Genomic DNA, 12,311 nt, shown 5'->3' with positions numbered 1-12,311 from the left:
TTATCAAGACAAAATGACCTCGTGATTGAACTGTGAAACTGACCCCATCCCTGCTAAGCAATGTGGTAAAACTCTCTCTCTCACACACACACACACACTCACACACACACACACACACACACACATGGCATCAGAGAGAGCATCAGGGAGCGAGTTTGTTTTAATGAGTGTGTGTAAAGCCACAGTGACAGAGGCCTTCTCGGCTTTGTCATGCCAAAGAATGTCTGCATGCCAAAAAGTGTCCCAGCTAACGTACGTCTTTCCAAGCGTATGCCGACGCTAGCACTGCAGACCTTCCTGAGTTTGTCCGGAATGCTCTGATCGCCGTAGCAACAGACACGCCTGTGGCGTTCGAAAGACATTATTACATCAGCGGGATGACTTTTTGTCACCCGGGTACTATTTGGCACGACAGCTTCACCCTCTCCATGTCACTCTCACACCTTTCAGAGGGTCATATCAGACAGCAGCTCTAAACACACGCTAGCTCATCAACAGGGTCATCTCAGGGTCTCCATCACAGTGGATCATGACAGACTGGAGGAGGAAGTGCTAATAAGACACCTGTCTATTATCTGATAACCTACCCTACCCCAGTCTTGATCAAAAGTAGCTGTGAAAATATCTCCCCCTAAATACCAGCTACCTGCTACCAAAAACTAAGGGCCAATTATACTCTAATGCCCACCTTGATCAAAGGCGGCCTGTCAAATCATATTTCTCTCTTACTAACCCTGTTATCAGTGGTATGGGAAATGCTCTCTCTAACTAACCCTGTTATCAGTGGTATGGGTAAGGCTTTTTTTTTTCTTTTTTGCTAAGATTTTAACAGATAAAGGAATAGGATGATACCAGGTGATAATAAAGGAATAGGATGATACCAGGTGATAATAAAGGAATAGGATGATAATGGGTGATAATAAAGGAATAGGATGATAATGGGTGATAATAAAGGAATAGGATGGTAATGGGTGATAATGAAAGAATAGGATGATACCAGGTGATAATAAAGGAATAGGGTGATACCAGGTGATAATAAAGGAATAGGATGATAACAGGTGATAATAAAGGAATAGGATGATAATGGGTGATAATAAAGGAATAGGATGATAACAGGTGATAATAAAGGAATAGGATGATACCAGGTGATAATAAAGGAATAGGATGATAATGGGTGATAATAAAGGAATAGGATGATAATGGGTGATAATAAAGGAATAGGATGATAATGGATGATAATAAATGAATAGGATGATAATGGGTGATAATAAAGGAATAGGATGATAATGGGTGATAGGAATCCTCTGAAAGACCAAAGAGGAAATCAGGGAATAGTGATTTCACCGATGGAAGATCGTTCTCATTTCAAATCCAGCAGTCCTGTTCTCTGTTGATGCACTGCTGCTTGGTGCGACTGCGTCTGTTTCTGAACTATCCTGGGAAGCGTGGGCTGGGCTCTGGAGAACAGCTCTGCCTCAATCTCCTGGAAGAGTATTTTTGGAATCATCCCATTTCATTCAGACCTAAATGAAAATGCAGCATGGAGAGTCTGGTGAGGGGCTTTAGTGTGTTCAGGTATTACAGTGAGGTGAACCAGAATAGAATGCCTGCTCTGATCTGGACAGCATGTTGGTCAACGTGAGTTGTTTTTAAATGTGCTTTATAAATACATTTGACTTTACTTAACTCTCAGTGATAAAAAAACAAACAAAAAAAACCTCTCTGTACCTCACTGTTATGTTGCATCACACCATGCTAAATTACAGTGTTTATAAAGGTTTAAATACCAGCTGGTATTACTTACATTGAGACATTCAAGAGCCAACAGAATGATGTCTTGTTGGGGTTCAGTTACAGTGTCACAGAACCAGGATCTGACTTCAATAACCTACTGTACACATGGATCTGTCTGGAGCAGAGCTGAGGGTCAATGAGGAGGAGCTTCAAACACACCCACACTGCTGTTCTAAAGGTGTTGATCAATGTGTTATTTTTGATGACTATTATTAACTCACTATTAATCTCATGATGTAGATAATCAGTAAATCATTTGGGCTATCATGTTTCATATTTCATTAACCTAGATATTTCACAGCACAATGTGACTTCGGAAATACAATTAATTATCTTTCTTGCATGAGTGGGTGTATGCTGAACACTTAAGCGCCCTGCAGCTAAACAATCTCACAGTCAGCAACCAGCCTTTGAAATAGGTAAGCAGTCAGTATCACATCGTTCTGAGCCTCCTTAGGTCAACTACAACAAGGAATGCAGATTGAGTTAACACAACAGCAAAACAAGCAGCTACAATAATAGATAGAATGTATGAGCATGTTTGTTCTCCTGTGAGATGAGCTTTTAGAGCTCCGGACCAACTTGCTTGCTGACCTTTGACCCAGGTCACCCTTCTGTCCGCGGCCTTACACCAATGGGATACAAGCATGTGACTCCATGGTCCCGTTACTGAAGAGCACTGCACAACCTCTCCCCAAAAGCATTAATTGATCTGCTCATATTGGCTCTTCACATCATTTAGCTGGGCCTCGTCCTCCTAGCACAGGCGATGAGCCACAGATGGATGAACTCTTGTGTTCCTCGTGCCACTGAGACTCACAGCAGTGAACTAAGCTGGAAAACATTTGGGCTGCAAGGAGTCACATAATGGACAACAGATCCAAGCACTATCATCCGCCTACACATCAAGTGAGGTTAAACTCCAAGTTGTATCTCAGACACAAATTCAGTCATCAGAAACACCAATAAAACACCAATCAGAAACACCAATAAAAACACTGGCTTCTTTGTTACTTATTACTCATAGGCCTAATAGGACAGGTCAAAATCCTGTTACTATCTTTCCCATGGCAGAGGAACAGGAGTTGGGTTTAGTGGTGTGTCTACAGCAGAGATTGACCCATAACTACCATAAAATAATGCCATTTAAAATTGTAGGTTAAGCCCAATGTAGATAGATACAACACAATTGTGCAAGAATAGCATTATATAAAGCAAGCATGCATGCTTATGTCTAATGTGAAGTTGTCCAGCTATGCTTGGAGTCATGGACCTGAAATAGACTAATCCCAGATTAATTGTGCTGAGGTTTGTTGGTGATGAGATCACTTGCGGCATCTCGTCACACCTGCATGTTTGCGCTGCGCCCATCTGAACTAAAGAGCAGCAGTCATTTCTCCTCAGAAGTGGAGCTCTCTATGACGCCTGGCCTGTTCTTCTGTGCAGACTATTGTTAGGACGTGACTGTTCCTATCGGGACTCTAAATCAAGCGCTTTACAATATCTGTTTAGAAAGGTGGCCCAATAATATCAGTTGAACATTAATAATGCATAATTTGCAAGCCTCTGCGTTGATTAAGTCAAGCTGGCGTTCCATGTGCATGCACTGGAGTTATTGCAAAACTATGTCAACATCATTAACACATAGGCCTATTACAAAACATTCCCCCTGGGGATCAATAATGTATCTCTCTCTTCATCTCTCTCATACTGTAGGCTACAGAACCATATGTATTGAGAATGACAGGAATATCCACTTACCTGTCCCGTATGCTTTGGCCACTAGCCATTTAAGGCTAGAACGCATTTTGGCTCTTGAGAAATCATAATGATCGAAAGCCTTTATTGCTGGGACAATAAGAGTCTTCTTTTCCTTGGTGTCCATCACTTCGCCCATTATCAACAAATTATATGGTTATGAAGTCGACATTCCACCAACGGAATTGAATGCACTAAATATGATTTGACTTAATCTTTAAAATTGAATTCTCAGTGGGAGATCTGATTGACTCCTAAAGTAGGCTATTGTAATTTGAAAAGGCCAGTATAGGCTATGAATCCTTAGACCTCTCCTTGTAGTCTAGACTATTCTTCATCCATTCTGCTACCAGTTGAAATGGGCTTCGCTGGATAGCTGTCAACCTATTTCAGAATTTCAGAGCAAAAGGCGCATCTTCTCGTCAATTGGAGAAAAAACATTCCCATTCTTTAAAAGTCTGGAGTTTGCGCACAAACGGGTTTCCTCTCTGAGTTCACATATTCCATTTAGCAAAGATCATTTTCGTAGCCCCCCTCTATAGAATCTCTGCCTCTCCTCGCTTACTGCGGTTTTCCGAGCCAGGCTACGGTTTTTTCCTGCCGCACTGTGGCGATCAAAGACTTGCACCACTGCGCGTGCGCGTACCACCCATCCACTTTCTGCACAACATACAAAAGAGCACAGCGCGCCTTTAGCCTACACACTGTCCTGTGCAAGCACAACTGGACACAGCCTACTCATGCCAATAGTTTTGAGCTCAAGATGCTAAGCTCTTTGAGATCAACATGGACAAGGCAACATGGACAACATGGACAAGGCTTCTTGGTCCACGATCGATTACACGGCCTGGACCAAGAAAACCAACTTCAGAGATTTGCAATACAGTACCCAGCATGCAACTGGATGAGTGACCGTCATCAACATGAGTCGGAGTTCTGTTTGTTGAGTGAGAAACGCTTTACTGTTGTTATTTTGGATATGAACGTGGTTGTCTTATATCGTGTGTAATGTTGTGTTCATGTTGACCAGCGATAGCTTAATGGTTTGGAAACAGAATCGTTTTAAAATGACGGACAGCTGATGTGCCATCGCTGGTCAACCTCCCAAGCAAACGTACAGTAACTTTTAGTCGCACTGGCTCACACAAGCCAAGGAAGAGACCAGAGCAGCCATCATAATACAGTATGTGAAGCATGGATGTAATAGAACGAATAATAGAATTAATTGAAGATGTGAAGCCACTTTGTAATGCCTCTCAGCGGTTGCTTTCTGCTTACCTGGGCAGAGCTAGCTGAATCGATATCCGATTATCTGTAGCTATGTCTTTTAACCGTATTTTTTGTTTTTCCTCAGAAAAATAATTTGGGAAAATGTTTATGCCAAGAGCACTAAAGGTGAAGAGACCAACTGACGTCGCTAACCAGATTCTAAGGAAGAAGAGCAAGGTGAGCCAGGGTGAGAGTGGCAGCCATGACTCCTCAGAGATCCCCACTCAGAACCCTCCCAGCGACTGTGGCGAGAAAAAGTTGGACACGGAAACAACGGAACAGCCCGTGCACCTCCTAGACACAGACCCGTCGTCCCCGGTGAAGAGCTCTGTCCACGCCTCGGAGGACTCCGAAGGGTCTTCTTCGGCAGAGGAAAGCGAGGAGGAGGAGGAGGAGGAACCGGTCAAATCATTCCGAAAGAGCCAACGGTGGCCGGACCCGGGGGAGCCCGTCTGCGTCATGTGCGGCCGCTTCGGCGAGTACATCTGCGACAGCACAGACAACGACGTGTGCAGCCTGGAATGCAAGGCCAGTCACCTGACCGGGATGGGGATAGGCACGGGGGAGAACATCGGTGAAGTGAGGACCTCTCTGTCAGGGCAGTCTGCTGCGGGCAGTATGGTCAGGGAGCTGGAGGAGGGCTATTCCTACAAGGAAGATCCCTTCATCTCAGGTCTGACGGAGGAGCAGGTGCAGCGGGTGAAGGGGGAGCTGTGCATAGCCTGCCAGGGCAGAGAGGCGGGCAGACCCATCATTGAGTTCGAACACTGCAACTTCCCTGCCACTCTCGGCGCCAATCTGAAGAAGGCGGGCTATGAGGCGCCCACGCCGGTCCAGATGCAGATGGTGCCCGTGGGCTTGACCGGCAGAGACGTCATCGCCAGCGCGGACACGGGCTCGGGGAAGACGGTGGCCTTTCTCCTGCCGGTGGTGGTGAGGGCCTTGGAGGTACTGGCCAATAGGAATGAGTTTCTGGGCCTTGGAGGTACTGGCCAATAGGAATGAGTTTCTGGGCCTTGGAGGTACTGGCCAATAGGAATGTGTTTCTGGGCCTTGGAGGTACTGGTCAATGGCAAATGTGTTTCTGGGCCTTGGAGGTACTGGCCAATAGGAATGTATTTCTGGGCCTTGGAGGTACTGGCCAATAGGAATGTGTTTCTGCACATTCTCCCCTCATTCACTCGGCCTCTCCAGAGTTCAGGATCAGAAACAGCCTAGGCCGTCTTGCCTTTGAACAGACACACAAACACAATCATGATGTGTGAGATATAGGTGTTTGCTACATTGCTGACATCTGTCTCACACCATCTAAAAAAGTACTTTCTGGAGGTAGCACAGCTGTTAGCCCTGTTTTTGCCCCCCTTTCTCTCTCTCTCTCTCTCTCTCTCTCACACACACACACACACTCTCTCTCTCTCTCTCTCTTTTTCACACACTCACACCCATTCTCTCACTCTCTTCCCTTGAAGCAACAGTATTGAGTTGGCTAATTCATATCAAAAGGTGTGTCTTCTATGTCTAAGATACTAGTTACAGTATATTCAACCAGTGAACCACAAGAAAGACATGTTCAGCTTCTCAAACAAAACACAACTATTTTCAGGGTTAGGATTGTAGTTATGTAGCTATGTAAAATAAACACAAATCCTCATATTTCCCATAAAGTTTGAAATAGGGAAACACGTGTGAATATTCTTGCTCTGCTGAGTATTGTCAAAATGAGCTTGTATCGCACTGGCTTCTGAATATGCCTAGGCCTGCTTTGTCGTACTCCTGTCATTGTAAACCTTGAGGGTTCTGTAACTGTAACTAAAGAAAAGTAAAGTGTCTCTGTGTTTTTCCCCAGAGACCAGCGGATGGGGAGCATGGTCCAGCCGGCCTCATCCTGACCCCCACCAGAGAGCTGGCCATCCAGATCGAGCGGCAGGCCAAGGAGCTGGTGATGGGCCTGCCCAGCATGAGGACCGCCCTGCTGGTGGGGGGCATGCCCCTGCCCCCCCAGCTCCACCGCCTCAAACAGACCATCAAGGTACGGCGCCGCCTCAGTGTTTCCCTGGGAGTTTATGCCAATATTGGTCTTGCGTTTACAGTATGCATATTGCCCAACCTAATGTCAATAGTTGTCTGAATGTTGAATTAGAATTTATCTGATATTCCTGATGAATTGTTCTCAGATCATAATAGCCACGCCAGGGCGACTCCTGGAGATACTGAAGCAGAAGGCTGTGAAGCTGGGTGCAGTGAGAGTCGTGGTGGTTGATGAGGTATGCCCAATTTTCCTATATAAATAATATAAATGTAATACGACATCAAAATTGTTTAAGATAGAAAATGCGCACTGCGACGAAAGCACAATCCAGACTAACGTTCTGGGAACTGTGATGCAGGCTGATACCATGTTGAAGATGGGCTTCCAGCAGCAGGTTCTAGAGGTTCTAGAGCACGTTGCTGAGGAGCACCAGACCCTGTTGACGTCCGCCACCATCCCGGCCGGAACCGAGCAGCTGGCGGCCCGGCTGACCCACGACCCGGTCCGCATCACCATCGGGGAGAAGAACCAACCGTGCGCCAACGTCCGTCAGATCCTGCTCTGGGTGGAGGAGCCCTCCAAAAAAAAGAAGCTCTTTGAGATCTTAAATGTAAGTTGTCCTGCTGGGTTCTTTGACCCTAATAAGGTCACCCAGGACTAAACCATTGAGAGTGCTTTTTAATCCTGTGGTCAGTAGGCTACGACTAATACTGGACCAGGGAACCAGTCCCTTGTGTTGATAAAGGGAGGGTTGAATTTCCTTTCCTTTAGCTTGTCACACTACAAAGTGCCAGAAAGGTGTGTTGCTATTGGTCTGGTGCTTTAGGAACTAGACAGGGGAATTCCTGGAGCTCCATTAAAGTGATCCCCCTCTGGTCCATATTTAGACAGATGTCGTTGCAACCCTTTGGAAAATGGGTGGGCCCACAGCCATGGCCCTAATCCAAGAAACACACTTTATACTGGGCATGGAACAGGAGGAGTCTATGCTTTCATATGACCATTGGAGAAATTACATTTTACATACATGTACATACAAAGATTTGAAAAACCTGGCCTCGGTCTACCATATTCGGAAATATTGACTTGCTCTTTTGGTTACTTTATACCACATCCCTCTCCATCTACTGTACTGTGAAAAATGAAAAAAATCAATAGTTAATGACAGTAGATTTCACAGACATATACATTCAGTCAGTTGTCTGGCAATTCTTCTAAGCGCGTATTGTATGGGGGCGGATAATTAAGAAGAAGTCATTTAAAAGCAAGGCAAGGCAAGTTTATTTGTATAGCACATTTCAGCTATAGGGCAATTCAAGGTGCTTTACATGAGACATTAAAAGCATTAAAACAAAAAGCAAGACATTATAGACATTTAAAACAAAAAGCCGGACAAATTAAAAGCATTAAAACAAAAAGCAAGACATTATAGACATTTAAAACAAAAAGCAGGACAAATAGAATACAGGAATAAAAGTTACAGTGCAGTATACAGATCAACATAACTCCTCTTAGAAAGCAGTGGCAAAAATAAAAGTATTCAGGCTTGTTTTAAAAGAACCAAGAGTTGCAGCAAAAGCAGCAGCGTAACCCTTTAGGAGGAGGATGGAGTTGTGTTAGTAATCCCGGTCCCGGACCTCTCTGATGTGCCGTGCGTCTGCCCAGGACGGGAAGCTGTACCAGCCTCCGGTGGTCGTGTTCGTGGACTGCAAACTGGGCGCAGACCTGCTCTGTGAGGCCGTAACCAAGGTGATGGGCCTCAACGCAGTGGCCGTCCACTCGGACAAAACCCAGCGGGAACGCAACCGCGTCCTCAAGGTGAGGCCAGCAGAGGGCGCTCTCACTCCGACATGTTCAACTCACAGATTCTGTATCTCAGCTGTGGTTTTGTACTTCCAGGGGCTTCTTGAGGGGGAGTTTGAGGTGGTGGTCAGCACGGGGGTCCTGGGACGAGGGCTGGACCTGGTCAACGTCAAGCTGGTGGTGAACTTTGACATGGCCCCAAACATGGATGAATACGTTCATCAGGTTGGTTCCGTCTTTCCAAACGTTCAATGTGCGACCGTGGTATTGATGGATTGAGGCTTGGAGCTCTCTCTTGGTTGAAGCTCCCGGTCTTTCGTGCTTAACCCCCCCCCACCTCGCACCCCCAGGTCGGCAGGGCGGGCAGGCTAGGACACAGGGGCACCGCCATCACCTTCCTCAACAACAACAACAAGCGCCACTTCCTGGAGGTGGTGAACAGGGTGAAGGCCACGGGGTCCCAGCTGCCCCCACAGCTCCTCAACTCGCCCCACCTCCACGAGCAGCAGAGGAGGGAGAGGCAGAGGGCCAAGGCAGCCGGGGGCCCGCGCGACCAGGACGCCCTGGTCACCAAGAGCAACCTCATGGACATCATCAGGAAGCACTCCAGGAGCTCCAAGAAATAACAAACTGTTCTGTTGGATACGCTTGTAATGTAAATGCTGCAAATGTTTGTTCTGTGTCTATGTCCCTTGGGAGAATAAATGGAAACAATTTTGGTAGGTACCTTTCCACGGTATTTTTTTTTTTTATATCCCTGTGTGTGTGTGTGTCTGTGCGAGTGTGCGTGCGTGCGTGCTAAGACACAACAAAAGTGTCTTGGTAAGGTGTTGGGCCACCATTGGCTGAAGAACAGCTTCAATGTGCCTTGGCATAGATTATACGATTCTTCTAGTCTCTGGGACTGTACTGGAGGGATGACACCATGATTCTTCCAAAAGATATTTCCCTCATTTGGAGTTTTGTTTTGATGATGGTGGTGGAGAGCACAGTCTAACACGTCAGTCTGAAATCTCCCACAGGTGTTCAGTTGGGTTGAGATCTGGTGACTGTGAAGGCCATATCACTTTCATACTCATCAAACCATTCAGTGACCCCTCGCGCCCTGTAGATGGGGCCACTGTCATCCTGGAAGAGACCACTAAAGGATAAAGGTGATCACAGAATAACTTAACCACAACTGAGGTCAACTGGGCCTGCTCAGCATTTTTATACGAGCTAGTTAATTACTTAATTGTTTAATGCAGTAAACCTGCATGGAGGCCTCTGCATTTACAGTGATCTCCAAAATTACTGGCACCGCTGACTGGCAATGCACAAACAATGCATAAAGAATATAATTATAGAGAAACTGGATATACCAACATGTGTAAAATACTGTATTCTATTAATGTTTTAATGGAACCAATCACATTATTATAATTATAATCATAATTATATAATACCATATATCATTATTATTTAATACCAAATACATTTCAACAAAATCAATGTTTCTTAATTATTGGCACCCCTAAGTGCCACCATCGCTGGGAGGATAACAGCATGTTAGTCTTTTCCTGTCATGTTTGACAAGGTTATGACATTTGGAGGATTCTGGACCATTCCTCCAGGCAGATCCTTTCAAGATCCTTCATATTCTTGGGTTTGTGTTTATCAACCACCCTTCAACTCAGCCCACAGGTTTTCTATTGGATTGAGGCCTGGTGACTTAGGTTCCCGTTGCAGAACACTGATTTTGTTGTCATGGAACCATTTCTTGAGGTATGCTTTGGGTCATTGTCTTGGGAAGTCCATGCACCTACTGCCCAGTCCAGCCTTCTGGCGGAGGCAACCAGATTCTCAGCCAAAATTGCCTAATACTTAGTGGAATTCATTATGCCATCAATCTCAACCAGTGCCCCTGGACCTCTGTAGCCCAGTTATAGGCTACAGCTGTAATTAGGTGGGCTAGCTTGTAGAAGCTAGCCCAACTTGTGATATTCCCACTATTTCTTTATTATTATTCTCCCCAGTTTTTTGGCCCTTTATAACATCTTTATACTTTGTGCTAGAAACTTCATTCAAACTTTAAAATGGTCACGATGTTTAGCTGTTTCCCGGATGTATTCAGATTTTTTATATTTTTATAGTTCTTTAGTAATTTAACTTTTAATAGTTATTTTTGTGCGCTCCCCATTGAAACGTATGGCGAGTGAGTCAGCGAGTTCTGTGCTGTAGAGCTGTGCTGCTGCTCTGTGGTTGCTATGGTGACAGTTCACAGGAGAGAGCTTGAAGGTATCTTAAAGGTATAGGTGTCATAGTTCTTAAGTTAACTTGCATCAGCACCTTCATTAGTCTACTTGAATTCTAACCCTATTTGTAATGTAACACTACTTGAATTTTATAATCCTTCTTCTACTCAAGTACCAGTAGTACTAACTGTGGTAGGCTATTTATATGGTAAATGGACTGCACTTATATAGCGCTTTTCCACCTTAGCGGCACTCAAAGCGCTTTACAATGGCCTCTCATTCACCCATTCACACACATTCACACACCAATGGCGGCAGCTGACATGCAAGGTGCTAACCTGCTCATTGGGAGCAATTTGGGGTTAGGTGTCTTGCTCAAGGACACTTCGACATGTGGACAGTCGGAACTGAGATTCGAACCGCTGACCCTTCGATCATTGAACGACCCGCTCTACCAACTGAGCTACAGCTGCCCTGTGTATAGTAGTTTATAATATATTTTTTAAAATATTTAGTTATATTTATTATTATTGGTAGTGCCAATGGTTATATTTGTAGTTATAATAGTATTAGCAATATAGTTTATAGTAGTTATATTTACAATAGTTAGTAGTTATAATAGTACTGGCAGTAGATGTTACATACCCTAACTCTAACAATAAGATTACTGTTAACCCTAATACTACCGTTAACCCTTACACCACTGCAGTGATGATCTGTTAATATAGGCTAATCCTCTCAACAGGCATCCTTTATATAACAGTAGTAGCACTCACCTCAACTTCCATACCAATACCACAACTACTGTAGTTCCTTATATTCAAATACTTATTCATAATGGCATTCAGGCTGTAAAGTAATATTGATACCTTTTATACCTATTTTGAGCTATTGAGCTTATTAAAACTGTACAAGTCATGAGTAGTAGGCCATTTGTAGTAGTTTATAGCAGTTTAATATATATATATATATATATATATGTATAGTTATATTTAGTAGTATTAGTAATGCTAACAGTTATAGTAGTTATATTTACATTAATTATATTATTATTTATAGTATTTATATTTATTTCCCTGCCCGGTTTTGACCCAAGGGGGCGGAATCTTGCCCCACACCACTATCCATCCATGCCATGGACCCCACAACTCAGCCCGAGTGGGCTAGAGACACAATGTCTTCACCGGTCGGTGGATGGAGATTGCCCGGTCTGTAGTACTAACATTAGTTGTTACAACCAGCTGCAGCAGCTAGCCTACCTCACATTTTCTCCAGGAAATGTACTTTCTAGTTATATACTGTAGCCCCAAAACATCTGACCCATCATCATATTTCACCGTGGGTAGGCTATCTTGCGTGCTGTGTCAGTTCAATTTTGATCCCATCTGACCAGAGCACCTTCTTCAGTCATAATTCAGTTTCAA

At 44.4% G+C, this 12,311-nt stretch overlaps 2 protein-coding genes across 3 annotated transcripts in view; one reads left to right on the top strand and one right to left on the bottom strand.

Annotated features, from left to right (window-relative positions):
* Positions 1 to 3,691, bottom strand: part of camsap2a (calmodulin regulated spectrin-associated protein family, member 2a) — a gene marked incomplete at both ends in the record, with an annotated part of 63,483 nt that extends 59,792 nt beyond the window's left edge. Inside the window, one exon of the mRNA XM_084436131.1 lies at positions 3,556 to 3,691. Coding sequence (XP_084292257.1) covers positions 3,556 to 3,691 — 136 coding nt within the window. The remainder of the gene's footprint in view (positions 1 to 3,555) is intronic.
* Positions 3,692 to 4,464: 773 nt separating this feature from the next.
* On the top strand, positions 4,465 to 9,312 carry ddx59 (DEAD (Asp-Glu-Ala-Asp) box polypeptide 59). 2 transcript variants are annotated; one of them, XM_084461849.1, is made up of 8 exons: positions 4,465 to 4,499; positions 4,907 to 5,769; positions 6,668 to 6,850; positions 6,996 to 7,085; positions 7,209 to 7,460; positions 8,516 to 8,668; positions 8,750 to 8,878; positions 9,004 to 9,312. In XM_084461849.1, the coding sequence occupies exons 2-8, from the start codon at positions 4,924 to 4,926 to the stop codon at positions 9,277 to 9,279; spliced, it is 1,929 nt and encodes a 642-aa protein (XP_084317975.1). In that variant the 5' UTR covers positions 4,465 to 4,499; positions 4,907 to 4,923; the 3' UTR covers positions 9,280 to 9,312. The 2 variants fall into 2 exon arrangements, with proteins under 2 accessions (XP_084317975.1, XP_084317974.1); XM_084461848.1 differs by lacking the exon at positions 4,465 to 4,499 and adding an exon at positions 4,613 to 4,735.
* The last annotated feature ends 2,999 nt before the right edge of the window (positions 9,313 to 12,311 follow it).

This window comes from Borostomias antarcticus (assembly GCF_949987555.1).
Source record: "Borostomias antarcticus genome assembly, chromosome: 3".
Classification (NCBI taxonomy): domain Eukaryota; kingdom Metazoa; phylum Chordata; class Actinopteri; order Stomiiformes; family Stomiidae; genus Borostomias; species Borostomias antarcticus.
The sequence above is the reverse complement of the archived record's forward strand: the minus strand, read 5'-3'. Positions and strand labels throughout refer to the sequence as shown.

What these genes read in the sequence shown, in the direction of transcription:
- ddx59 (XM_084461849.1), top strand. Translation starts at nt 4,924, where the DNA reads ATGTTTATGCCAAGAGCACTAAAGGTGAAGAGACCAACTGACGTCGCT. An exon ending in TGGTGGTGAGGGCCTTGGAG is followed by an intron (nt 5,770 to 6,667) that starts GTACTGGCCAAT and finishes GTTTTTCCCCAG; the next exon opens with AGACCAGCGGATGGGGAGCA. An exon ending in TGGATGAATACGTTCATCAG is followed by an intron (nt 8,879 to 9,003) that starts GTTGGTTCCGTC and finishes TCGCACCCCCAG; the next exon opens with GTCGGCAGGGCGGGCAGGCT.